At 44.4% G+C, this 27035-nt stretch overlaps 1 protein-coding gene across 1 annotated transcript in view; it reads right to left on the reverse strand.

Moving 5' to 3' along the window:
* The window catches only part of CHN2 (chimerin 2), a 304945-nt gene that overhangs the window by 21731 nt on the left and 256179 nt on the right, over nt 1–27035 (reverse strand). Inside the window, exon 7 of the mRNA XM_046021506.1 lies at nt 12211–12288. Coding sequence (XP_045877462.1) covers nt 12211–12288 — 78 coding nt within the window. The remainder of the gene's footprint in view (nt 1–12210; nt 12289–27035) is intronic.

Genomic DNA, 27035 nt, shown 5'->3' on the forward strand with positions numbered 1-27035 from the left:
GTCTCAATTCTGGTAAACTGAAAAATTATCTAAACTATATAGATTACATAGAAACTGCAGAATACCAAAGGAAAAGCAAAATCTTTAAAAAAACAACCAAAAAACCCCAAACGAAAAAGAACCCGAATAGGTTATTTTTACAAAAGGATGGCAATTATGATGAAAACAGTTCTCTTCAAAAAAAGGAAGCTGGTAGATTATGGAAACATTTCATCAAAGTGCTCAGAGAAGATTACTGCCAACCTAACTTCTATACCCAGTTAATTATTATTCAAGAGTGAGGATGAAACAAAGATATTTTCCAGACAAATGTCAAGAGTGTTTACTCACAGATCCTTGCTCAGAGAAATACAATGGGATATATATGTCTGTAGGAAGCATTCTGAACCTAGTGGGAAAGAACAGGGTTCAAGAAGCCATGGTGGGCTAGAAATTAGCAACAGAGGTTGATCTAATCAAGCTTTGTCTGCATAAAACAATACAAGATGACTAATTTCAGGGGACTTAAAAACAAACTGAAAAAATGGCATGGAAGATTGGAGGGGCTTAAAAATGTTAAGGCATTCTACGGTTCTCATCATTTGGGGTATGTAAGTAGAGCTGCTAATTAACTAAGGAAGATTTTGAGTTAATAACACATGTATTAGAATTTTGTGTATATGCATAAAGAGTGGGATGGGACCTATAAAATGTGTAAGGAAAAAGAAAGATTTGATCAAACCAATAAAAAGCAAGAAAGAAGGAACAAAGCCATAAAAAAAGCACAGTAAATATGGATGGTCGAGGGGGAATCCTTATTCACTTTTTAAATTTTTTTTTTATTTGTTTATTTACAGCATAACAGTGTTCATTGTTTTGGCATCACACCCAGTGTCCTTATTCATTTCTAATCACAACATGTATCAATGGTCCTAACATCAAATAAAAGACAGAAATTTTCAGATATTCAAAAAACTCTTGCAAGAAATACACTCAAAACATAATGTAATAGAAATGTCGAAAGTGAAGGGCTAGAAACAACATACATAGCAAATGCTAGCCAATAGAAACCCCAAATATCTTGATATAAAAAATATATTTTCTTTATTAGTGAAAAAGATCATTACATAATAATTAGAGATTTAATTTTACTCTAAAGATATAATAATCCTGGGGCACTGGCGTGGCTTAGTCGTTAAGCATCTACCCTCGGCTCTGGTCACGATCCCCAGGGTCCTGGGATCAAGCCCTGCATGGGGCTCCTGCTCACCAGGAAGCCTGCTTCACCCTCTCCCATTCCCCCTGCTTATGTTCCCTCTCTTGCTGTGTCGCTCGCTCTCTGTTAAATAAATAAATAAAATCTTAAAAGAAAGATAACAATCCTTTGCTGTTATGTACAGGACAAAAATATAAAATATGCACTTCTCAAAAAATATAAAGCAAAAATGGAAAGAATTACAAGGAGAGATTGACAAATCCATAATCATAACAATTTTAATATCTATTCACAGAAATTAATAGATCAAATAGATAAAAGTTAATATACTGGGTATAAAAAGGACCTCATATGCAACAAGTCATAGATAGGCACTCTTTCAAAACAATGCATGAAATGTTTACGCAAACTGACCACAAACCAAGTCTCAACATATAGTAAGGAACTGATACACTAGAGACCATATTCTGACTATTCAATTTAATTTTATTTAATTCAATAAAATTAAAGACCTATAGTAAACACCCAAACCCCAGCATATTTGGAAACTTAAAATAATTCTCCAAATTCAGCAAAGAAAAAAATCTTAATAGAAATATTTGGAATCAAAAGACAAATAAAACATTCCTTATGGGGTACAGAAACTTTAAATGCATATATTAAAAATAAAGGTTGAACATTAACAAGTATACTATTTATGAAGCTAGAGAAATAACAAAGTGAGACAAAAAATAGTATTATTACAGAATATGACGACATAGAAAGAAAAGATAAAAAGAAAAATAAAACCCTAAAAGGTAATTTTAAAATATTTCAAAATAGGCAAAACTTGGGCAAGATTGATCAAGAAAAACACAAGTGATAAAGAGAACCTAATGCAAATTCAGTGAAGATAGGAAATACTAATCTAGAGAATACTAGCTTTATTTACACTAACAAAGTTGTAAGGTCTATGACGTGGATAATTTTCTTAAAGATTAGCAGTTATAAAAATGATCCCAAATAATATAGAAAACCTACATTCAATTATATCCATTAATTGCATCTGTAGTAAAAATTTTATCATCAAATAAAGATCACAAATGATTTTCTTAAGTTTTAGCAAATCTTTTTTTTTTTTTTTTAAAGATTTTATTTATTTAACAGAGATCACAAGTAGGCAGAAAAGCAGGCAGAGAGGGAGGGGGAAGCGGGCTCCCTGATGAGCAGAGAGCCGGATGTGGGACCTAATCCTAGGACCCTGAGATCACACTGAAGGCAGAGGCTTAACCCACTGAGTCACCCAGACGCCCCAAGTTTTATCAAATCGTTAACAAACAAATCATCTCTAAATGATATAAACTATTCTAGATTGGAGGAGAAAAAAAGAAGGTCCAGAATTCACTTTATGAATATAATTTTGACTTAAAAACTATACAAGGACATGAAAGTAGGATTATAGGTCAACTTCATTATGACCATAAATGTAAAAATCCTAAAAAAAAATCTTACTGAATGGATCAGTATTATTTTAAAATGTCATGACCAAGTGGGTTTATTTCAGGAATTTAAGGTAGATAACATATCACTAATATTCACAATAACAATTGAGAGAGAACACACATAATCATTTCAGAAATTAGAACACCAACAATCAATAAAATTCAACATCCATTCATAACAATAACACTGAGCAATCCAGGAATAGAGGGAACTCTCCTAAAAATAGATGATTAAAGTTATCTCTGATACGCACATAATAGTCCTCACATTTAAAAGTGAAAGAGTAAGAATAATTTCAAGTCTGCAAAAAGATGATTGTCTATGAATGATTCTCTTGGGCATTATATCCTATAGAGTTTAGCCAGCATAATAAAACAAGACAAAGAGATATATAATTGAAAGAAGAAACAGGCCATCAAATTTGCTTGATATAAGAGCAATACGAAGAAATCAGCAGCATTACTATAAATAAGCAATAACACATTTTACTGAAAAATAAAATTAAAGACTTCATTTACAACAAAATCTAAAATAATTAGAAAATAAAATAAAAAGAGATATTCTATATTTGTGTATAGCAATGCTCAATATTATAATTATGTCAATTATCCTCCAAATAAATCTACAAATCTAATACAATTTCAATCAAAATCTCCATGGTGTTTTTCACAAAACCTGGCAAGATGGCCCTAAAATCCATATGGAAGAATAAAGCCAAAAGACTAGCCATAATAATTTTGAATAAGGAGAAGAATGTAGGAAAACACATCTGAGGATATATCAAGACTTCTATAGTTATAAAAAAGTAAAACATTACAGGATGGGCAAACAGACCAGTAGCACACAGTACAGAGGTCAGAACTAAATCACACCTAGGTGGAGAGCTGGTTTAGCTCAGAAGTGGCATTAGAGATAAGTAGGAAAAAGATGTCAGAGAGATGAATTATTTCCTATTTCCTCCTCCTATCCACCCACTCATTATTCACTCATTTATCCCATACTTACATGCTGATTGCCTACTTTGAACCTGGCACTGCACTAGTCCTTGGATATACAAAGTTAAATACATCTAAGGAGCACGGACCTCCCTGCATTCAAGGAATTCATCTACAAGAATTGACAGACAACAGGGGCGCCTGGGTGGCTCAGTGGATTAAAGCCTCTGCCTTCGGCTCAGGTCATGATTCCAGGGTCCTGGGATCGAGCCCCGCATTGGGCTCTCTGCTCAGCAGGGAGCCTGCTTCCTCTTCTCTCTCTGCCTGCCTCTCTGCCTAGTTGTGATTTCTCTCTGTCAAATAAATAAAATATTTAAAAAAAAAAAAAAAAGAATTGACAGACAACATAAATAATTATCCTATGGAAGTATAATAGAGATTTTAGTCCATTCTTTCTGGGAGGTCTGGGGAAAATGATAGTTGAACAGAGTTTTGAAGGATGGATAGTTCACCAGACTGGGAAAGATGGAGTTTGGTGGGGGAGTAGTGTTGACTGGGGGTGACAGATAACTTAGGGAGGACATTCCAAGAAGAGGAAACAGACTAGCTAAAGGTCAGTGAGGGTGGGCTTGGATTTTGAAAGACATTCTTTCCTTGCAGGTCATGCAAAAAAGGAGTGATGATTTTTTTTCTTTCTGCATCATCTCCAGTGGATAAGAAATCACATGGGAAATATCTCTATACCTTTGGGTAAAAATGAAAATACAATATTTAGAAGTTTGGTGACTAGCTATAATGTTTACATAGACAAAACAGAAACTAGCCTACTGAATGTTTCAGGAAAAATACAAGATATGCCAACCATAGATTTTCTAAGATTTCACTTTTGGCATATTTAAAAAAATAATTATGCACATCAAAATTGCATTTCATGGTTATTAGCCCTGCCCATATTTCCTAACATCCTTTCTCATTGATATATTCCCCACTGCCTTCGATCTCATTTCTCCATCCAAACGAATGCAGACATTTTTTTTTGAATAGCAAATAACTTCTGTGTCCCCACAAATACACATTCCCACAGAAATAAAACAAAATGGGGACTGAGGGGAACGTAAAGTTAGTTAAACATTATTTTAGGCCCACTGCCTAATTTCCTCTTTGGGATGGGCCACTGTTTATCTTCATGGCTGATATATTGTTCAATTTTCTTTTGGGTCCACAAGGACAATCTCTAAACAGTAGGCTCTATGTAATGTTGATGTCACTCTCTGAATGTATTTTATTTGGGGTTGAGTTATGATGGCTACTCTCCCAGTGAAATAACACCTATCTTGAAAAAATCACTGATCAGCTTTTTCCATTCTGTGAAGTTTATTGATTTTCAAGAATATATTTTCAGGAAAAAAAAAAAAAAAAGAACACTTTGCAAACTTAAGGGCAAGTAACTAAAATACCCTAGACAGGAAGAAAATACCCCAGACAGGAAGAATGTCTGTCCAAGACCATTATACTGGGCCTGGTCTGCCTGGAATTCCAAAACCACACCAAACAGAAAAAGATGATATTACAGGAGATAAGGTATGTTTGACAAATAGCCCAGGAATGGCCACTTAGTAAAAACAAGAGCCAGGGTTGTCCAGAAAAGTCTCAGGCGTTTCGGGAGTTTCCCCTGACTTGACTCTAAACGAGCAGGATGTTGTTGGTCTCACATCTGCTGAGTCTGGAAGGCGGTATTCCCTGGTGACTTCATAACAAGTATGTTTTGATGGGTCCGTGTAGACACCATCCAAGTGTGTAATTGGCTCAGACCACGTTCTAGACTGCAAGGAAAAGACCGTGCGATTTAGGATGCCTGACCCTTGAGTACTGTTGCTTTTCCGTGCCAGTTTACATCCAGGTTTCTGAACGTGGGCGCTATGACCATTTAGGGCTGGACAGGAGTTCACCAGACTGGGAATTGGAGTTTGGTGGCTGGATTTGGTGGCCCCATTTGGGGCTGAATAAATCTTTGTCATTGTAGGACATCTAGCAGCACCCCTGGCGTCTCCCCACTAGATGCCAGCAGCCCCTCTCGGCTGGCACAACCACAAATGTCTCCACACAGTGCCAAATGTGCTCCTGGGGGGGAGGGCGGCAAAGTGACCCCGATTGAGAGCCACTTCTATACACTAAAACCCTATCACCTCAGTTGGTCATTTTTATTATTCATATTAATGATATAAATAAACAGGAGAACTTTATTTTGCTTTGATTTGAAAAGGACTCTTTGGGTCAAAGGCAAGTTTGTCTTAGCTGCTTTAGATGCACAGAAGAAGGGGGCCAGAAGTGGCTCAAGTCACTGCCAGCTACAAGTCACTGGGTTTGGGGTGGGGGTGGCCATTGCCCAGAATTAGCCCCAGAGCTGGAGGGCGGGCAGTTTGTCTCTGCTCCCCCCGCCCCCAGGGGGTCAGCAACGCTGGGCCCCCTGCCGAGCTCAGCCAAGGGCCTTTCCTGTCATCTACTGCTTTTGCCAGAATCATGTGACATTGAACTCCTGGGAAATTAGGTTAAACTCTGGACTTTTCCCTCTTGCAAGATCAGATGAAATACTGACCTTGAAGTGAACCTTTTCAGACGGGAGCGGAACAGCTGAGGGGAATCGCTCCGTCAGGGACGGGCGACTGGGCTGCCCTGAGAGGCCTGCTTAGCAGATGTTGCCAGAGAGCTGGGTTTTTCCGTCGGGGCACCACTCACCCCCAGATGTGTCTACTCAGCAGCCATCCTATGACCTTTAAAATAGGATTTAATGTCTAAAATGGACCGCCATGAAGCTTTATGGGAATCTCCCCACTGCATAAAGTGATCGATTCTTGTGCTGACTTCCTCTCGGGTTTATGAGGGTATGAGCACTGACCTTCCTCTGACACTTCACTGCCCCCCCCCCCCCCGCCCTCCCCCCTAAACCCTCCAGGGCTCCTCCATCATCGAGTGCACGCTTCCTCAACCCCGGCTCTGATGACGTGAGGCCTGGGCCGGGCATCGTGGGATGCTCAGTAGCATCTCCGACTTCTCCTAGAAACCCCGGGAGCACATCCCAGTTGTGAAGATCAGACATGTCTCTAGATGCTGCCAGGTGTCCCCAGGGGGAGCAAAACCACTCCACTTGAAAGCCATCCTGTAGAAGAAGGGTCACATTCTTAAGTCCCCACGGGCTTTCTTGTACCTGGTAATGCCTGGCTCATAACTGGCCCTCAGTCCAAATTTGCCGAATTAAAAAAAAAAAAAATGTCTGTCTAAATAGTTTCCTCTTCCTAGAACTTTGAAAAATATCCAGCTACTATGGACAGGGATCATTGGTGTTTTTATTTTTCTACTCACAAAACACAAAAGGAATATTTCTCTAGACTTAACATGCCAGAATCAGTCATTTAGTCATTTAAAATAGCACCTTTCGATTATACATCTTTTGGAATAAAACAAAACATAAAATTAGTTACAGCTAAGCACTTGCTGTGGGTCAGGCTCGTTAGTACATGGTTTACATTTAGGAAGCAGCTTGACCAAGCCACTTCCCCTGTGTGTGGCCTAAGCCAGGAGTCCCTCTTGGTTTTGCTGTCAAAATCTATCCTCTTTCCACCAGGCTCTGCTGCTGGAAAGACAGACAAAAGAGTGGGGAAAGTGGGCTAACACACTTTTATGAGGTTAAGGAGAACGAGGGAAAGAGAGGGGGTTTGCATATGGAAAACAAAAATGTCTGGTTCCAAAGCAAATGCCCACTGGACTGATAAGAATGCAAAAAGCCATGACAGGCAGAGAAACTGGAAATGGGCCACATCACCCAGACTGGGCAGCGGTGGTGCAGCTGCACATGGACAGGTGTTCTGGCCCTAGCTTCAGGGCATACTCAGCCTCCTGGACTTCCGGTCCTGGTGTCCAGGATCTCATGGGGCAGGTAGGCACGCACAGAAGGAGCGTGCTGCTTGAGCATGCTTGGACACGTGGTGTATATGGGAAGAGGGTCTACAGAGTGGAGGACATAACAGGGTATGTTGAGAAACCATTTTGCTTATGTCCAGACCAGGCCACTTTTGAGAGTCACCATACCCGAAGTGGAGAAAAGAAGGGTAAGCCTGGGCCTGTGTCTTTTCTGCTAGCCCCATGTGTAAGGCACCGGGTAGCCTGTCCAGCCACACCTGCTGGCCAGATGGGGAATGACGACTGGCCTGGCACACCTTGATATGATTCATCTCTCTGGCACAGTCTGCTGACCCTGGCAAGGGCCCAGAGCTGGAAGGACTTGAGTACACCAACAAGCCATGACTGAGGGCAGGCTGTAGGGTGGGTTGGGGGGTGGGGAGACAATGCTCCATCTTAGGTAGATGGGACTACGCCATGTCTGCTGTATGTGCTTTCAACCAATATGGATAGCCTGCTCCGGGCCAGACCCTGTTCTGGACATGGGGCTATCTGCAGGACAACAGACACAAATCCCTTCTCCCAGCCCCAGAGGGAGTGTTTCCAGCCAGTAAAGGGAAAGCAAGCACCCAAAAGTAAATATGGACCATGCCAATGGTGAGTGCTATAGAGAAAAGTCAAGTTGGTAGGAGGCTGGGGAAGAGAGGGGAGGGGAATAGGAAGGAGATGGAAGGGGACAGATGGGGAGGGGACAGGGAGATGGATAGGTGATGGGGGTAAAGTGGGGGTTGGGTGGTTTGCTCTTCAGTTTTTAGAACTTCCTGGGGCTCCGCTCTCCATCCATATTCCCTATAAGGAGAGAGAAGGGTCCTGCAAGGCCTGGGTGGAGGGAGAGAATTCAGTGGAAGGAAGGAGCGATGTACATACACATGTACACGGGGGGGGGGGGGGGTGGTGGTGGTGGTGATGAGCCCCCGAGTAGGCGAAGTGGAGAAAATGCCCAGGGTCGTCGGTCTGTTTCCATCTGGCCCACCCCACACAAGAAGTGAGCACCTCTTTCCCTGACAGACTCTTCCTGGCACCCCGTTCACTTCTGACTCATTTCTGACTCTAGGTTTTCGCTCATGTCATTGGCATCGCCCAAAAGCTCTTGTATTTTTCTATCCTATGCAGTTAATGAGTGAGGAAGAAAGAGATGATAGAAAAAAAAAAAAAAAGGGAAGGGCATGAGGAAGTAAGGGTAGAAAATAAATACAGAGACAAGGAAAGCTAAACACAAAAGCGCAAGAGATGAGAGAGACAAAAAGATGAATAGCAAAAAAAATAATCGAAGCTAACTTTACTGCGTGCCACAGATTATAAGCGATTTATGTGTATTCATTAAACCTTACAACACTCCCATCCTACAGATAAGGAAACTGAGGCTGCGAGAACTAAGCTCTTCATCAACGGTCAAGTTGTAGCCAGGAGGACCAAGCTGGCCACAATTATATCATCACCGTGCAAAGTGGGGAAGGAAGGAAGGGCAGTTATCCAGATTGTTGGGGCTCTGGAGTTCATTAGCCTGCAGATGTTGAAGCTTAGCCACAGGTGGTGTTAGGGTAGATGAGCTCAAAGAGAGCTCTTCTATCCACAGGAGAGTGTCTCGTTCAGTCAACTAGATAAACAGAGAGGCAGATGTAAAAGGAGTTAAATAAAGGAGTGTATTTTCTGGGTATCAAAGAGTTTTCCTTTCAGAGAGGATCCTGTCAATTTCATATTTTTTTTTTTCAACAAATACCTCCCGATTCCTAGTATGTGGAAGTAATCCCAGAGAATTTAGGATTTAAAAGAGCAACAGCTGCATCTGCACGCAGCGTTGAAAAGTACACAATTATTGCAGGAGATGATGCGTAACATCAATTTGCTTCCAAAAGTTCTTGTTCCCAGAGCTAACTTTTGTCTTTTCCTTTTCCTAAAAATGGTTTTGTTTAGAAAGTGGGACAGCAGGTAGGCACTCAGGCACAATGCCGGGGAGAGCTTTCTGGAAGAATGGAGCCTAAGTTCCCAACCTGTGTAGGGGTGGGAGTTTCTATTCATTCCTCTTTAAGTTCCTGGGTAGAGTCAGGAGACTGCTTTATACCTGGGGAAGTAGTCCTTATCGGGGCAGAAAATCCTGTTGTAGGGTGAGGCATTTAGACCTGCTGAAAGACTGGAATCTCTCAGAGGAGCCCCTCGGCAAGAGTGTAGACCAGGTTTAGCGAGGCTTATATGCTGATAATCATGTAAATGTGATTACTTGTCCTTTTTAATGAACTTACTTTATGCCGTACATAGTACTCTCAAATAATAACCCAAATTACAAATCAAGAGAGTTTCTGAATGAAGCCTATTAGATGTCAGCATAAAGAGCAAATTTGTGTTTTAGGTCTTAATTTTACACTAATTCCAAGCAGAGGGCAGAGGGCCTTTGATAAGTGTTTTCTTTGTTTAGTTAATTCAGTGGTGTGTGCCTGAAAACCCACTGCTCTATTTATAGCACTGACCAGCTTTTAGAAGATTCCTCTAAGGACCAGGCAAAATTCCCACTTAAAAGTATTTGGGGGTGGGGAGAGGGCTGAATGCTGGTAGCAGGGGCGAGGAAGGACAGAGGGAACCGCCCCCTCCTGGCCCTGCCACTCACTCTTAAGGACAGTGACACGAGCAGTACCATTGAGAGCCACAATCAAGGGACACAGAGACTCAAGGGTCTGCTATGTCTCAAAGAGGTCTATTTAAAACACGGAAGAGAAATGCTCTGTCTGGCTTGTGTATTTTCCTCTAACAACTTGTCTGCTCTCTGCCTTTTCTTCTCTCAATAGCTGTGGATAGCTGTGTTAGAAGAGATCACACCAAATAGGTAGCGACTTTTCAAGCAAACAGTGAAAAAGCTGTTGATGGAGCCCAGTGATAAATAATTAGTACAGATCGTGTTAGCAACAGCACTATTTAAGAAAACGAGTTTCAACGATCTTTATGTTTCAAATGTCTTTGATTCGTCCCGGCGATTAAAAAAGCCGAAGTCAGTTCTGGAAGGGTTGGTCCACTGAATATGCACGTGTGTTTTGCACACAAGGTCAGAGACAGTACACAGAGGGAGAAGCTACCCTCATGCGAAAGCATATCTCAGTAAGGGCATAATTCCAATTGCATCTTAAAGCCAGAAGAGTTGGAATTTTCAAGAGGAAGGACAAGAATTTGCAAGCCCAAGAAGACCCCCCCTCCTAATCCATGGTGGCACGTCCACAGGGTGCAAAGAATCAGGGTTTCCACCCAAAGTCAGAAAAACACTTTAAGGCAAAAAAATTAATAAGGGTAAATAGAGAAAACAGAAAAGAGAAAAAACAAAGGCTTTCGGTGCCACCAGTCAGACCTGTCACTCTTCAGCAATGGGAGAAAGATCAAGAGCCTTGGCATCGATGAGGGTCGATATAATGCAATTCTTCACCCTCACGCTAAATACGGAGGGGTGAGTAATTCCATTCCTCAGCTCAGTTATAGGATGCAAATGCCCCGGCCACTGGCTTTCTAAAAACAGCAGCAGGGCAAACAGACCTAACTGACACGAATGAATGTTGAATAGACCCGTATTTGTCCTTACAAAGAACTGGAAAACAACAGAATAAAAGAGGTTTCCCAGGTCACCTCTGACAAAGGGCTTTCTACTTCCAACAGTTACTTAGGCTACAGGTCCCAAAGGAAGCGAGTTTAAAAAAAAAAAAAAAAAAAAAAGGCAGCAATTCACCATTTGCTGCCCCTGCCTCTTTTCTTCCTGGATCCTTCATCTCCACTCTTTCCAACTTCCAAATGGTCAGCCCATTGGCTGGGGCAAAACCTCGAAATCCATCTTATCTCTCCTTCTCTCAGCAACATCCCTGGCCGGGCAATTTGGCATCAGAACCTCCTCTAGCCCTTCCTGGAACACTCACTAGGTCAAAGGAAATGGGCCGTGATTGCCGATGGCAGGCCGTTTTTACAAGCGGTAGTCCAAAATGAGGACAGCAGTGTTTCCAGCTTATAAACACACATGGGAATAGCCGCTAAGACTCCCACCAGCTCTCGGAATCTTTCTGTTTGGTCTGCTGAGCAGGATCAAGGCTGAGCCAGGAGGGAGCTTGGCCAGGCTGCCGGGTGCCCCCCGCCCCCGCAACCAGAGCAGAAACAAAAGCTCCTGGATGGTATCTCCTTGCCATCACTTGCTTTCACAGCTGTCTACACATAAACCAAAGGGGTTAGCATCCCCGAAAACAAAGACAAAACACAGACTGTAAAATGGGCAACTGTTTTCTGTTGCTCAGAAACAGCAATATTCTTTAGGGCTCCTCTGAGTGGAAAAGTACTGCTCGACGTCCACTGGTCAGAAGCGCCCACCCTGCCGCAGATGGGGCACGCTCTGGGGTTGGTTCGCTGGACGGCGATACGAAGAGGAAACGGGCCCAGTGCTCGAGAGCTAAGTGGCCACACAGACAGGGGTTTCTAGGCGTCAGCATGGAGCCAGCTGCTGTCTGGGGTCTCCGCTTTGATACAAGGCAACCGTGTTCCGAGGGCTATGCGCCTAGCTAGTGCAAAGCCAGGGAATCTGCCTTCTTGCTACTTCACGGTCAAAGACGGGATGGGAACCATCAAACGTCCCTCTCCACCTGCCCTTTGAGAACAGAAGAAAGAGCGCCGTGGCTTGCTTACCTTAAAGTTGTGAGTCTTCTCGTAGTTGAAGTGGTTGTCGTTGTGCGTGAGGGCGGCCCTTCGGACCAGGGACGAGATCTGTGAACAGGCAAAGAGTTTGAGAGGGGGCCACAGGAAACTGCCTCGGACTCCCACCTTCACCCCCAAGGCCACGGCCAGCAGTTCCTGGCGCTTCCTGCCTGGCTTTGGCTTCCGAACCACAGCACACTTTTTCTTGTTTTCCAGCCAGCGTTCCTCGGAGAACATGGTGCCGGGAGCCCACATCTTCCTCGTTTCCCCCGTGAGGGCTCGGCGCCGGCAGGTTTTGTGAACCGCGGCTAATGTTAGGCAGATTTGAGGCAGCTGCGTCCTGTCTGCCGAGGCCTCCGGCATGTGACCTGGGAGGGCTGGTTCGAGTGATGGAGGGGGCTCTGCCTCTGAATAAGGACGGGGCTGTTTCGTGCTATTTCTTGGGGCCGACGTGTGCCTGGAACAATAGCACACATTCATGGGCACAGCAGTCCCCCCAAGCTGTATCCAGGCGCCGCTGAGGACGGAGGAGGGGGGGGGGCCAGGGGAGGGCAGAGGCAGGCAGCTTTTTTCCTCCTGCCACAGGAGAGACCTCTCGTGCTTGCTTGTTTGCACATTTCACACACACACACACACACACACACACCCCAAGTAGTTCTGACGTTCAAAGCCTGGGGCTGCATCCAATTATTTTGGGGCTCTGAAACCCATGCTGGGCTGAACTCAAGCAGATTAAACCTTTAGACCCTGATGATTGTTTAATCTCACAGGGATAAAGCCTGCCTCTCTTTAAAAAAAAAAATCTGCTCTAGCTCTTGAAGCTTAATATTTATTCTTACGCATGCATTAAATTAGAGCAGCCTGAACACTGAGTGGGGCACAGAGAAAGAGCACGGCGTTTTAGTTCTGAGTTTTACAGCCAGAGCTTCAACACAAGGGGAGGATGTCTTGCTCTGAGACACTCCCCAGTCTCCCTTCTTGCCTCCAACTCTCAAAGCCCCGCACACATATTGACAAGACAATGTTCCTTAACTAAAACCCAAACATCAAAGTTGCCTTTATTTTAAATATGACACCTTCAGCGTTCATTCTATCAGCGTCCAAGCCTGATGATTCCCCGCTGTTCTTAAAAGCCTCATCTATTTGATGGTCTCCTTTGAGACCAAAGTTTTTGGTCCCAAGTCTCATCACTGTAGCAGTCTTGGGACTATCCCTGACCCGCTGATGAGGTTTAAGGCAGCACATGGTTGTCAGTAAAATCAATGTTCTCGGAGCTGGGAAGCAAGGAGGCTGTGGGTAGCTGGACCATTATAGAGACGCACAGTCCACGGATGCCTTCCTGGCCTCAGCAGACACAGGGCCCCCCATTCCAGCCCCTGCAAGCAGCCTTGTGAAGAAGAATGCAAGGTTGGTGCTTTCCAGGAATTCTTGATTCCTGATGATTACCTCATTCTACCTTGGTTCAGAAGTGCATCCTTCCAGGTGATCCTTGTTACCATCAGTGATGAGAGGAGCCATTCCCCCCCCCTTTTTTGAGAAGGGGAGCCAGGAGGGGTCAGAGGGAGAGGGTGAGAGTATCTTAAGCAGATACCACAACCCCCATGGAGCCCGATGCGGGGCTGGATCTCATGACCTTGAGATCGTGACCTGAGCCGAAACCAAGAGTCAGATGATTAACTGACTGAGCCACGCAGGCACCCCTGAAAGCCAACTTTTATACTGAGCTCTTAAATACAATCCCCTGTGCCAGATGACATTCAGAATGTGTTAAATGCAGCTACTCGTTTACTTTTCAGCTCATGTGTATGAGAAACACGACTTTCACCCCTGTTTTTTGGATGAAGAGATTGAGGCACCGAGCAAAGGCCCAGCAATTTGCCCAAGGACAGGCCATGGGCTTAAGTGGCACAGCCCAGGACTCGAACCCCAAATATCTGTGTCCAGCACCTGTGTTTCTCAACACCAAGTCCTGGCCTAAGTAAGCCAAGGTGGTCCCTAGTCTGCCATCGTGTCCTGCTTTATCTGAAATACGGGTTAGGTCTGCCCCCTCTTCCCACTCTTGCCACACGGTATCTCCACACATGCTGTACACAGAGAGGCACGATGTTCTTCTTAGTCCGGTTACACCTGCTCAGAAAAGGCCAGTAACTCTCCACGGCCTGACCGTGCCATGGAACTGCCGGCCGTTCCTGAGCTTGTCTCAATCCACCCAGCTCATCTATTTGCCGGCACTCCCCTCCACAAATCCTACAAACCCTCTTCTCCGACACACCCTTCACCTCAGTAGCAGGCTCCGTCCTCTAGCACATTCCAGGATCATGTGACATGTAGAGACGTTCAACAATGTTCTAACTCAGATGCTACTCTCTCCGAAAAGGCTTCTCCATACTCCCTGCCAGAGGCCAACTCTCCTCCAAAATCCCATAGGGTTTTCCCCCAATTTTTCTGATTGCACTTGTCCCTTTCTATCTTGTATTAGATTTATGCCTGTCCCTGCCCTATTGAGAAGTGACTCTGACAGGCTCTATGTCTAATGCACTCAGTTTCCCCTTCATGAGCATCTAATAAAATCCCTTGCCACAGTAGGCACTGAATAAATGTGAGGCGCCAGGAGAAACTGAACCTCTGGAAAGAGAGCATTGCGGAGGAAGCTGTGCAAATGTGACTTAGGGTTGGGGTCTCCTGTCCATTCTGTGAGCTCCCATCACCATGCAGTAGCTTCTAGGAACCGAAACCTCCAGGGATCTGCCTTCCTGGTGGGTCCTGGTGGCCCAACCACAAAGGACATCTGGTTCTCACAGGGGTTGAGTGGAAGCATGGTATATCTTTGAAAGGCTTGTAATCCTTAGCCTAAAGGCAGAAACACAGAGAGAAGGAATAGGATCCCTTCCCAAGCCTTCACTGCTAGCCAGCACACAGGAACCTTTTTTTGACGGCAAGCCATTCTGTGTAAAGCAGATTCTGTGAACTAAACTAGGCTAATTATATGGATGTATAGTTTTTAGAAATCTAATAACACAAGTATTTAAAGAGAAAGTGGGCAAAAAGGGTGTCCTCTTCCTTTTGGTATATGGCTGGTTGAAGACAAGGAAATCTAGTATTTTCTCTTTTGTTTGTGTCTTTACTTATAACAAGTAATTTTTACTTCTATGTGTGACAGTGGTTTCTTTTTCAAATATTTGTTCCTTAGAATTCGCCCAGACACAGAACACATTCAGACACGTGAAGGAACCACACACTGGTCACTCAAGATGTATCTTGACAAGGAACCAGAAGGGCTGGCGTTTGAGTGAGCACTATTGTGAGCAGTGTGGATGACCCCAGATCACTCTCTTACTACAGGAAAAATGATTACAAATGTCTCTTGGTCAAATCTCCCTCTTAAAGAACTCCACCACACAGAGCTCTTCTTTACCCCAGGCATCTCAAGGACAACGCCTTGGTTTCTTTTATGTCCCCCAAAATGACTGATATGTGTTTTCTATACACAGTAGACATTTCGTACTTTGGCTGACAGTCATGTCTAACACAGATTTCTGTCTGACCTATTTTTGTACACACATTCATGGAGCATGAAGACACATTTCCCTACATGCTCTGCTTCAGTCAGGGATTCTCCACCTTGAAACATTTGGGACCAGAAGATTCTTTGTCCTCGGAGGCTGTCCTGTGCATGCATGGTAGGACGTTTGGTGGTATTTCTTGCCTCTACTCGCTGATGCCATCAGAACCCCCAACTGTAGCAATCCAGACTCTTTCCAGATATTGCCGAGTTTCTCCTCTGGGACAAACTGCCCACAGCAGAGAATACCTGGGTTATATTAATAACACACGTCTTTACAGCACTGCTTCCTTTGTGCCGAGTATTGTACTAAGTACTTGCCGTGCACTGACTCATTTGCGATGTATAAGGTGGGTACTGTTATAATTATTCCCACTTTACAAATGAGGAAATGGGAACTGGGAGTTTAAGTGACTTGCCCAAGGTCACATAGCTGGTAAGTGGTAGAGCTGAGATTAGAACACAGGTACAACTAACTAGAGCTAGAATTTTTTTTTTTTTTTTTGCTAAGAATAAGTTTATTTTTGATTGTGATTAAATACACATAACATAAATTTACCATTTGAAGGGCACCTGGGTGGCTCGGGGGGTTGAGCCTCTGCCTTCAGCTCAGGTCATGATCCCAGGGTCCTGGGATTGAGCCTGACATTGGGCTTTCTGCTCAGCAGGGAGCCTGCTACCCCCTCTCTCTCTGCCTGCTTCTCTGCCTACTTGTGATCTCTCTCTGTGTCAAATAAATAAATAAAATCTTTAAAAAAAATTTACCATTTGAACCATTTTAAAGTGTACAATTCAGCCCTTCAGCGGCATTAAGCACATTCACAATGCTCCGGAATCATTACTGCTATCCAGAACATTCCCTTCACCCACAATGGGACCCCGTATTCAGTAAGCAGTCCTGCCCCATTCCCCTCTCCTTCTAGTCCCTGGCAGCCACTACTCTGCTCTCTGTCTCCATGGATTTCCTGGGTCTGAATATTTCATATAAATGGAATCATACAACATCTGGTCCTTTGTGACGGGCTTCTCTCACTTAGTAAACTGTTTTCCGTGTTCATCCGTGCTAGAGCATGTCTCACTACTTCATTGATTTTTATTGCTGAATAATAATCCATTGTATGGACATAATACATTTCATTGATGTACATTTGTACTGTTTCCACCTTTTGGCTCTTGTGAGTAGTGCTAAAAAGTTTCTGTTTGAACATCTATTTTCAGTTCTTTTGGAGATACAATAAATCTATGCTTTTAATCACCCTGGAAATGGCTTCATTCAAATGATGTCCACATTTAAAAATATCCAGGGGTTAAAGGCCCAACTCACTCTCTTCCCTGCTGTTAACCATTAGCAACTCCCGGTTTCCCTGGTCTGTTTTTTTAAAGAGGAGACTTTTGTTTACCCTGAGACCGCTTCCAGAGCAGGCACCACTTAAGATACTTCTGGAAGTAGGTGGGGCTATAAATAAATAGTGAAATTAACTCACCACTTCCTTTTTCCTTTTTATAAATAAGGGTTTGGGTTCTGTTTTTTATGGCCTCTCACTGTTCTTCTTTCCGTGATGAGGATCCTTGAATCCGAGAAAGAATCAGGTGACACGAAGGCCGGGGAAGGTTGTCAGATGAGGACAAAGGGGGCTAGGGTGGGGGTTGGGGGCAGAAAGATGTGGGAAAACTGAAGCCCGCTGGGATGCCAGTGTGCGTGCGAAGTGCCCCGGAGAGGAGAGAAGGACGGTGGGAGAAAGAGAATACCCTTCCCTGCGTGCTGACTTTAGTCACCTAGCGTCAGAAGCCCAGCGGGGACCTCAGAAGTTCATCCAGCCAAGGGCCCCTCTTCACCTGGCTCAGGCAGCCCCACCTGTCAGGACCATGACATTCTGCCTTATTCGTACCGATTTCTGGAAAAGGTGATTTATCATCAACCTGACAGTCTTCCACAGACTTCAAGTAAATTCCACTCTGCATATTAAAGAACGTTCATTGAAAATGTCATGATCTGCCTCTGAAAAATCTCTCCCCACTATTCCAGCCCCAGCTCTTAGGTTTCTGGGGCACCCTCTCACCTCTCTGTCCTTTGAGTCTGAGGCCCCTTAAGGGGTGGCAGCCTGAGTTACATACCCTGCCTGCAAATACTGCATCTGTAGGCAGCTGCTGCCTCGTGACAGTGTAGAAACTGAAAATCAGTACTGCCCAGGCTGATGGGGTTGTCCTGAAGAGAGCTCTCAGACAGACTGCGCTGTTTGGATGAGGTAGCTCCTATCTGGGGAAAAAAGTTGGCAATGTATCAAATGTCTCATGTGCATTGACCCAAAGATTCTATTTCTAGGATTCTCTTAAGAAGGTTTTCAGACATGGGGCGCCTGGGTGGCTTAGTCAGTTAAGCGTCTGACTTGATTTTGGCTCAGGTCATGGTCTCAGGGTGTGAGATGGAGCCCCGAGTCAGGTTCCACCCTGGGTGTGAAGTCCACTTGAGATTCTCTCTCTCTCTCCCTCTGCCCCTCCTCTGCCCTCTCTCTCTCTCTTAAAATAAAAAAGGTCTTCAGGTGAGTTAGATAGAAAAGATACATGGATTAAGATATATTCATCATAACAATAACATTGAGAAATGAGAAAAGGCTTACAGATCCCGGAGAGGGGAGAAGTTAAATTATAGTGTAAACATGTAATCAAATATTATATAAATTAACAAAATGATTAAAATAACTTTTTAAAAAGATTTTATTTATTTATTTGACAGATAGAGATCACAAGTAGGCAGAGAGGCAGGCAGAGAGAGAGAGAGAGAGGAGGAAGCAGGCTCCCTGCTGAGCAGAGAGCCCCATGTGGGGCTCAATCCCAGGACCCCGAGATCATGACCTGAGCCAAAGACAGAGGCTTTAACCCATTGAGCCACCTAGGTGCCCCAATTAAAATAAATTTAAATGGTGAAGGGATATGTTCCTGATAAAATAATGTTCGTAAGAAGCAGGCTCTTGAACCATATATTGTATGATTCCCACTTTTGTTAATCAGATGACACAGAAAACATCAGAACCCACTAGAACTTCACCAACATGCCAAACTGTTGGAGATAAGCAACAGTCATCTCTGGGTTAAGTAATTATAATAGACATTTATTTTTTTCTTTATTCTTCTCTGTACTTTCTGAGTTTCCTACAATGATTACATTCTATTTCCATCATATAAAAATGTGGACTTTGTAAAAGTACATCATAAAAACTTTGTTCGGTTTAGTGGGCCTAGCTAATAAGTCCTTAACATCAAAGACAACTTTTGAGCCCATCCCATCCTGCCTGCTGTTTTTACAGGTGAGAACTGAGGGTCAGAGAAGTTCATGATTTGTGCCCCCTCCACTCTTACCCCGGCACGGGGCTGTTCGACAACTAGATCTAGAATTGGATCCAAGCCCCGGATTCCCTTGCCTGTGACCCCTCTGTGGCTGATGCCTCTCACGCTGGGGCCAGCCTCGGAACCCCAGAAGGCTTGTGCAAACACAGACTGCTGGGCCCCAGCCCTAGCACTTCTGACTTAGTGTGAGATCATTCCTAAGAATCTGCCCCTCTAACAGGTTTCCAGGTGATGCTGATGTTGGTTCCACACTTTGAGGACCCGTTTTGTGCATTCCACTGAATCAATGGGTCTCACCCAGCCCTGATGAAGTTTAGAATCAGCTGAGAACAAACAAAAGCCATGCTTGAGCTCCATCTATGACCAATTAAATCCAGATTTCTGGGGATGGACCCCACACTTAAAAAAAAAAAATCCTCCAGCAGATTCTAATGCACTCCTAGCATTGAAAGCAGCTGTACTAATCTCAAGTGTTTCAATCCAGGGCAAATGTTAGAGAAGACGGAGGCAGCCAAATGCTAAATGCTATTGAACAGCCTCCCCTCCCACAAACGAATCGATACTTTTTCAAATAAAATGTGACGTGTTTCTGCGCCGCCCCACCCCCACCTCCCATTGTGCTACTTAAAACCTCCATGGATTCTTAAGCTAAAAGCAAAACTCCATACCATGGCCTCCAGGGACCTGTGTCAGCTCCTGCCCTCTCCAGCCTTGCCTCCCATCCCTTTCTTCCTGTCATCTTGAGAATTTATAACCACAAATTATTAGTATGCTTTTAAAATGATTGTCCATGACCCCTTCTAGACTGCTAGCTTTATGATATCAGGCGCTGTGTGTGCTCTCAGCACGAAAGGAACCCCAGGGTCATACCCTGTACCTGGCACGAAGCAGTCTCTTACTAAATTTTGCTGAAAGAATGAATGAATGAATGTCCATGTCTATAAAGTATCTTGAGGTCAAAGGACCACTGTAGAGGCTAGTCATCATCACTATCTATTTATCTAGTCAATTTACTCTTGTGAGTCTCTGATACAATATCCAGGGGCCATTTACTTTGGGTTTCCTTTTGATGAAGCTGTCAGATCTCTCCTGTCACAGGCTGGGGCCCCGGAAACAGGGAGAACCTGCAGAGTCAGGGCCTAAGGGAGGTTTGACCCTGGAATAATATTTTAAAAGTAGCATCATATATTTGTGGGGTACCATATATCTTTCCTCTATAAAGAAGATAGTGTGGGTGTCACTGAGGTCCTAATAGGCATGTCCAAGGGAAGAGAATCTCGATCTTGTGTCTTGATTTTCTTCCCATGGGAATCCCTGATGCTTGACTTGTAGCCAGTCAGCTCCATTAAATCCTGCCCAAAGACAATCAGTGAAATGCTGCAGGCATTCAGTCAGCTCGAAATGAAAAATATAAACATATACACATGCACACATGCATATGTATAAACACACACACACACACACACACACACACACACGCATATGGGACTGGTGTAGGGATATGAAGCAAGCATGACGATTTTTGCTGGGGGATCCTAGATCTCTATTCCTGTTGGCAAGTGAAAAAAACAGGAATTTTAAGTGAAATAAGCTCACATTCCTGAATGATCACCAAAGGGTTGGTTTGCTTTTACTGATGCCACTCAACCCAGCCTAACTGATCCCATGTACTCTGAACACTCCTGGTGCCAGATACATCGTCCTTGCTCCTTCTCAGACCTGCCCCCGTAGTGTTGGCTATATTCTCTGCTTGGGGTTTGTAGCCCTGAAAGAGGAGGGAGACAGCACAGGGTGTGGAACTCCTCCCCGTGACTGTTGCAGAAAGGAGAGGGAGCGGGGTGGGGCTCTGCCTTCTCTACTGCCCACGTGCAGCTCTGAGCTGCCGAAGCCTGGCTTTGGCTCAGTCCATCAAAGCACTGGGGATGGAAAGTCACCCTGGCTGACTCCTGAAACTGCCAGGGACCCCCCCCCAAACTGCTGCGCTCAGCTCTGAGGAGAATGAGGCCTTTCTTTCTGATGGCCCAACACGCCCAGCTTGCCACTCCAATTGTTCTCCAGGGACAGATGGCCACTCTCGATACAAGAGACGCGAACGGGCTGAAGGACCAGCCTCGCTTCCCTTTCACGACTCATTTCCCTTCATCTACAGCAGTCAACGTTCACCCCAACCTGGAGCGCGTGTGGCGTCTCTAAAAGGGACCCAGGCACCTTGTTTGGAAGCAAAGAAATAATTGGATCCTCCTGGGGCCGACTGAGTGTGTAATGTTGTCATCTCCCTTCTCCCCGCATCACTTCTCCAGCTGTGTGATGGGGGCGGAGGGCAATGGTTTGGGCTGATTGCTGCTGTCTCTCACAGACGGCTTGGATGTGGACACCAAAATTCTTCTGTGTTAGAGAGGCACTCCCTAGGCTGTGTCAAGCATCTCACACGTTTCAAAACCTAGCTCTCGCTGCTTTGTTTTTGCGCCGTTTTTAAGAGATGGAAAAGTAGAATTCTATATCAGTATAGTTATCCGTTTGCTTAAGAAAGAACTTGAGGACCCTTGGATTTCTTAAATGCCAAGGTTAAGATGGTCTGGCAGGGTTATTTGTGAGAGAATGGAGCATATGTTGGATCACATGCCTTAAAATTGCTTTAGGATATTTTAGGTAACCTTTTGTAAAACTAAGACCCGGGAAACGAGACACGTTTCAAGGGAGAAGCTGCTATTACGAAGTTCCCAGTGGCTATTTCCCTTCTCTTCTCATATTCCACATCCATTTCCTTTTGTTTGTATTTCCTTGCTGTGAGGTACCTTCTTCCCACTTGGGGCCAAAGAAGTAGGTGCCCCAAATGACTGCCTGATGGGTTTTATTACAAAAGTCGAAGATGCTCCTTTGCTGGCTTACGGCGCCCAGCTGTAGAGTGGAACCTAGTGTCCTCTCTCACCCTCTCCCTGTCACTGTCGCTCACTCAGCTGAGCCTCAGAAAGCGCCGCCAGGGGCGCCTGGGTGGCTGAGTGGGTCAAGCCTCTGCCTTTGGCTTGGGTCATGATCTCAGGGTCCTGGGATCAAGTCCTGCAACGGGCTCTCTGCTCATCGGGGAGCCTGCTACCCCCTCTCTCTCTGTCTGCCTCTCTGCCTACTTGTGATCTCTGTCTGTCAAATAAATAAATAAAATCTTTAAAAAAAAAAAAAGAAAAAGAAAAAAGAAAGCGCAGCCAGAGGCTCTAGGATTGCCGAGTTACATTTTCTCCTCATACTGCAGCCTGGCAATTCGCAGAGTGGAGCGTGCCAAACAGAGCCTCAAGCTGCTTTTCCACCATATTCTCCTGTAAGCAATTGGAGAAAGGCGCACCTTGGTCGAAAGAGAAAAAAAATCAAACTGACCGGCTGCTTTCTGCTTGCAAACTCTCCTATGTTGCAATGGACAGAGACTCCGGTTAAATGGCTTTTCAAAATTTCACAAAAAAATATCTCAGATGCCCTACTGGGCCCTTCCAGCGAGCAATCACCCAGACAGAATCGTCTCTGACGTCATTCACAGCTGTGCAGCTCAAGGCGCCCAATATAACTCCTGGGGCTATTTATGAACCCAGCGCTTCTGGAATACGGATGCCAGCAGACTCCAAATGTGAATCTCAGTTTATTTCTGGTCTTCTGGGTGAGGGGTGACTGGGAACTTCATCTTCCACAATTGGTCCTCGTATGTGTGTGTTGGCCAGCCTTATGCCAAGTATATGACCCTGCAGCTCCTTCCCAGATGGAATGCCCTTCTACCAGTCCCCACGGGCTCTGGGAGGACCGACTGTCAGCCTGATGCCTAAGCACCAGTGTTCCAGAGGGAAAGCTCCGTATGAAATGACCACCTCCGCTTCAACCTCAGCTGTTTTAATGCAGTATAATTGTACTTGGAATGTTTCATAGTTTTTCCCTTCCTTCCTACCATCTTTCCTTCCTTCCTTCTTTCCACAAAAATTTATTAAACACTGATTATATACCAGACCCTGTTTAACATCAACGGGATCAAGTAGTGAACAACTGACAAAAATCTCCGCTCTCTTGGAGAGCAGACATAAACAAAACTATTGAGTACATTACAGATTATTCTAGGAAGGGATAAGTACTATGAAGAAACAATAAAGTGAGAATATAGGCTAGAAATGGAGGGTACAACTTAAAGCAGGAAGGTAAGGAGAGGCCTCGCTGAAAAGGTGACATTTGGAAGACTGGCAGGAAGTGACAGGGTGAGCCATGCTGATATTTGAAGGAAGAGCCTTCCAGGCAGAGGGTATGGCCAGTGCAAAGGCCCTGAGACAGGAGTCAGGTTGGCATGTTCAGGAAATACCAAAGATGAAGGGTGGCTAGTGTAGCGTGTACTAGGAGGTGAGGCAAGACATGCAGAGCCTTGCAGGAGAGAGGAAGGACTCCTGCTTTCACTCTGAGTGATGTCAGCAGCCACTGCAGGACCCTGAGTGGATCTCTGGTATGATCTGAAAAGCACTGCTTTTGCCTGCTCGTTGAGGACCATAGGAGGGTGAAGGTGTGGAAGCAGAGAGCCCAGCCAGCCCGATGAAGAGAAGACAGTGAATCAGACCAGGGTAGGAGAGGTGCAGGTGGTGAGTGGTGGTCGGATTCTGGATATTTTTTCAAGGCAGAGTTCATAGGATTAGCTGACAGGTTGGATGTGAGGTGTAAGACAAAAAGAGGACTCCAGGATAATGACACAGTTTGGGGTCTGAGCAATTAAATAGATAAATTTTCCATGAAATGAGAGGAAGAAGGGGGCACCTAGGTGGCTCAGTCAGTTGGGTATCTGATTCTTGGTTTTGGCTAGGGTCATGATCTAATGGGTTGTGGGGTCGGTTAATGTACTCAGTGGGGAGTCCTCTTGGGGATTCTCTCTCTCTGCCCCTCTCCCCACTCACTTGTGTGCTCTCTCTTTCTCTCTAAAATAAATAAATAAGTCTTAAAAAAATAAATGAAAGGAAGAAGATCACAAAAGGGACAAGAGTGAGGGAAAAAGTCAGGAACTCCATTTGGTATGTTTAATAGGGAGTAGGCAGCTGGACATAGAAACTTGGAGTTTCAGGGGTGCCTGGGAAATTCAGTCTGTTAAGCCTCTCAGTCTTGGTTTGGGTTTATGTCATGATCCCAGGGTTGTGAGACTGAGCCCCATGTCCAGATCTGCACTCAGAGTGGAGTCTGCTTGTCTCTCTCCCTCCCCTTCAGCCCCTCCCGCTGCTGTCTCTCTCTCTAGAAATAAATAAATAAAATATTTTGAAAAGGAAAAGAAACCTGGATTTCCAGGGAGAGATAGATGTTGGAGATACACCCCTGGGAGTTATCATGGGAAGACAGATTTACAGCAAGGGAGTCAGTAGACACAGAGAACAGCCGTGGGGGCACTCCAACTATTATGAGGTTAGAAAATTCAGAACGAACTAGCCAAAGAGAAAGAGAAGGTAATTTTGATCATCTGGAAGCTGACTGTAGAGATGATCAATTATATCTAATGCTATTGATAGGCCAGGTATAATGGGGACTAAGAAAGAACCACGGGATTTGGCACCATAAGAATGAATGATCACCTTGACAGGAGCAGATCCCAAGGAGTGATGGGGGAAACCTGATTGCAGAAGCTTTGAGAGAGGACGGAAGGAGTGCTACTGGAGGGGAGTGTTGTAGAACCAGTACTGGAGAGCACTGGGAGCCAGGGGAGCGGCAGGAAGGGTGGGGAGAGGTGGGACCAAGAGAGGCTGTTTGTTTTCCATTTTCAGAAGGGAAGAGAGCCACCGGATTCCCTTCATCCATCATAAAACCATATCCCCCCGTCCTGAAGAGTCTGACTCCATTTTTGGTATTTGACTGCTGACAGCTTTCAAGTCATCCAGGAGGCCTGCATGCCCCTCCCTTGAGGCCAGTGAGAAGTCAAAACCATGCGAGTCTCCCCCAGCCGCCTTAAATCCCTAAGCCAGTTGTCCCTTCTCTCTCCTGACATTTTTAAACATGCTGGGGAGGCTGTCCTGCTCGCCCCAGAGAAACTCATTATGTGAGTGGTTACATTTTCCATGTCCTTTGGATGGTCATGTGGCATCATCAGTTTCAACACCAACCCAGACTTTCGGTGGGGCATCCAGTCCACCTCCGTGAAGTGGCCACAGCAGCCCTTTTAGAAGCAGAAAGCACCTTGGATGTGGCGGTGACTCTGACCTCGCTCGCAGGCTGGACCTCTTCCTGCTTCCCACATTGTCAGTGCTCCAAACCTGGGGCCCATTCTCTGAACACAGGATATGCTTCTGTGAAGCCTGCAGTATGCTCCCCACCACTTAACTCACAAAATATATTAGAATGAGATCAGCAACCAAATAGAAAAAACGAGTCCTAACAACTGCGGTGCACACACTGCACCAGGCACATTAACCGCTGCCTCATTTGATCTGTCTCATAACATGGTTATTATCCACATTTCATTAATGAGGAAACTGAAGCTAAGAGCTTAGGCTCTGACTACTCAAGCTTGTACAACAATAAGTCAGATGTGAGCCAAGGGTCAGCGGCTCCATAATTCCTATTCCTTAATTTCACGTGATTCTCTCTCCACGTATTTGTCCCCCAGGAGGATGTAATGTCCCGAGAAAGGATTTTCTGCATGCATATTTTCTAACTTCTTTGGAAAAAGAACGATCAAGAGCACCCAACTGTGGTTTCTAAATAAGTGAACGTGTTTGGTCTACCCCAATCTTCCCATTTTACAAACAGCGGAATGGCAAGTTTGCTGCCCAGGTTCACGTAGCTAGTTAGTTGTGGAACCGGGACAAAATCCAGGTCTGTGGATGGCAGGTTCAAGCTCTTTCCACTGTGCAACACCAGATCTGGTCGATATCCATGCTCTTCTAGGCTGCACAAGGCTGTACAAGCCAAAACACACACGTGCGCATGTGCGCGCGCGTGAACACACAGACACACACTAAAAAGCTATCAAACATAGGCAGGAAACTGTCAGATGATATACATTGTTAAAATCATCTTAGAAAGCATATGTGGACCAAGAGTTTCAAAATATTAATATCTTTAAGGCTCTGTAATTCAATTTCTAAGAATCTAACCTAAGGAAATGATTCTAAATACAGAATGGCATTTAAAACATTATTTCTAACATTAAAAATGGAATATATTGTGTATAACCTAACTTTAGGAAATAGCTAAATAAGTACGACATTCAAGCAACAATCGAGAAGGATGTGGGTGAAGAATATACAGTAACGTGTCTGTGTGCTATGTAGAAAAAGGGAGGATACCAAATTATAATTGTACTGTGTTTTCAAATATATTTTAAAATACAAATATATATGGATATAAATACAAGGAAATAGACCAATGTCTATATTTTCTTTATCTTTCAAAATTCCTTTAACTATATTAGCTTTATGGTTGGAATGAGAGGAAAAAGCAAACTTTTGCTACAGAGAAACATTTTCTTTTTCCAGTTTCATTTTGTACAAGGTCTTTACCTTAGTGAAAAAATGAGGTAAGTTTTAAACATAACTAGAAACTGGATGAATATAAAGTTTGAGAGTCTTCTGTGGACCTCATAGCTATATTTAAAGAAACTCTGATGTGCATAATAAATGTTTAAGTAACATTATTGGAAATGAAAACTCTACATCTAACAGGTATTAAGGAAGGATTCACTCACTGTGGAGCCTAAAACATGCCTTTTAATGGCCTTTATTGATATGAATTAAAATCTTCCCAAAATACTTAAGAACATTACTCCATAAAAATACACAATTCAGGGGCGCCTGGGTGGCTCAGTGGGTTAAGCCGCTGCCTTTGGCTCAGGTCATGATCTCAGGGTCCTGGGATTGAGTCCCGCATCGGGCTCTCTGCTCAGCGGCGAGCCTGCTTCCCTCTCTCTCTGCCTGCC

Source organism: Meles meles, chromosome 10 (assembly GCF_922984935.1).
Source record: "Meles meles chromosome 10, mMelMel3.1 paternal haplotype, whole genome shotgun sequence".
NCBI lineage: Eukaryota > Metazoa > Chordata > Mammalia > Carnivora > Mustelidae > Meles > Meles meles.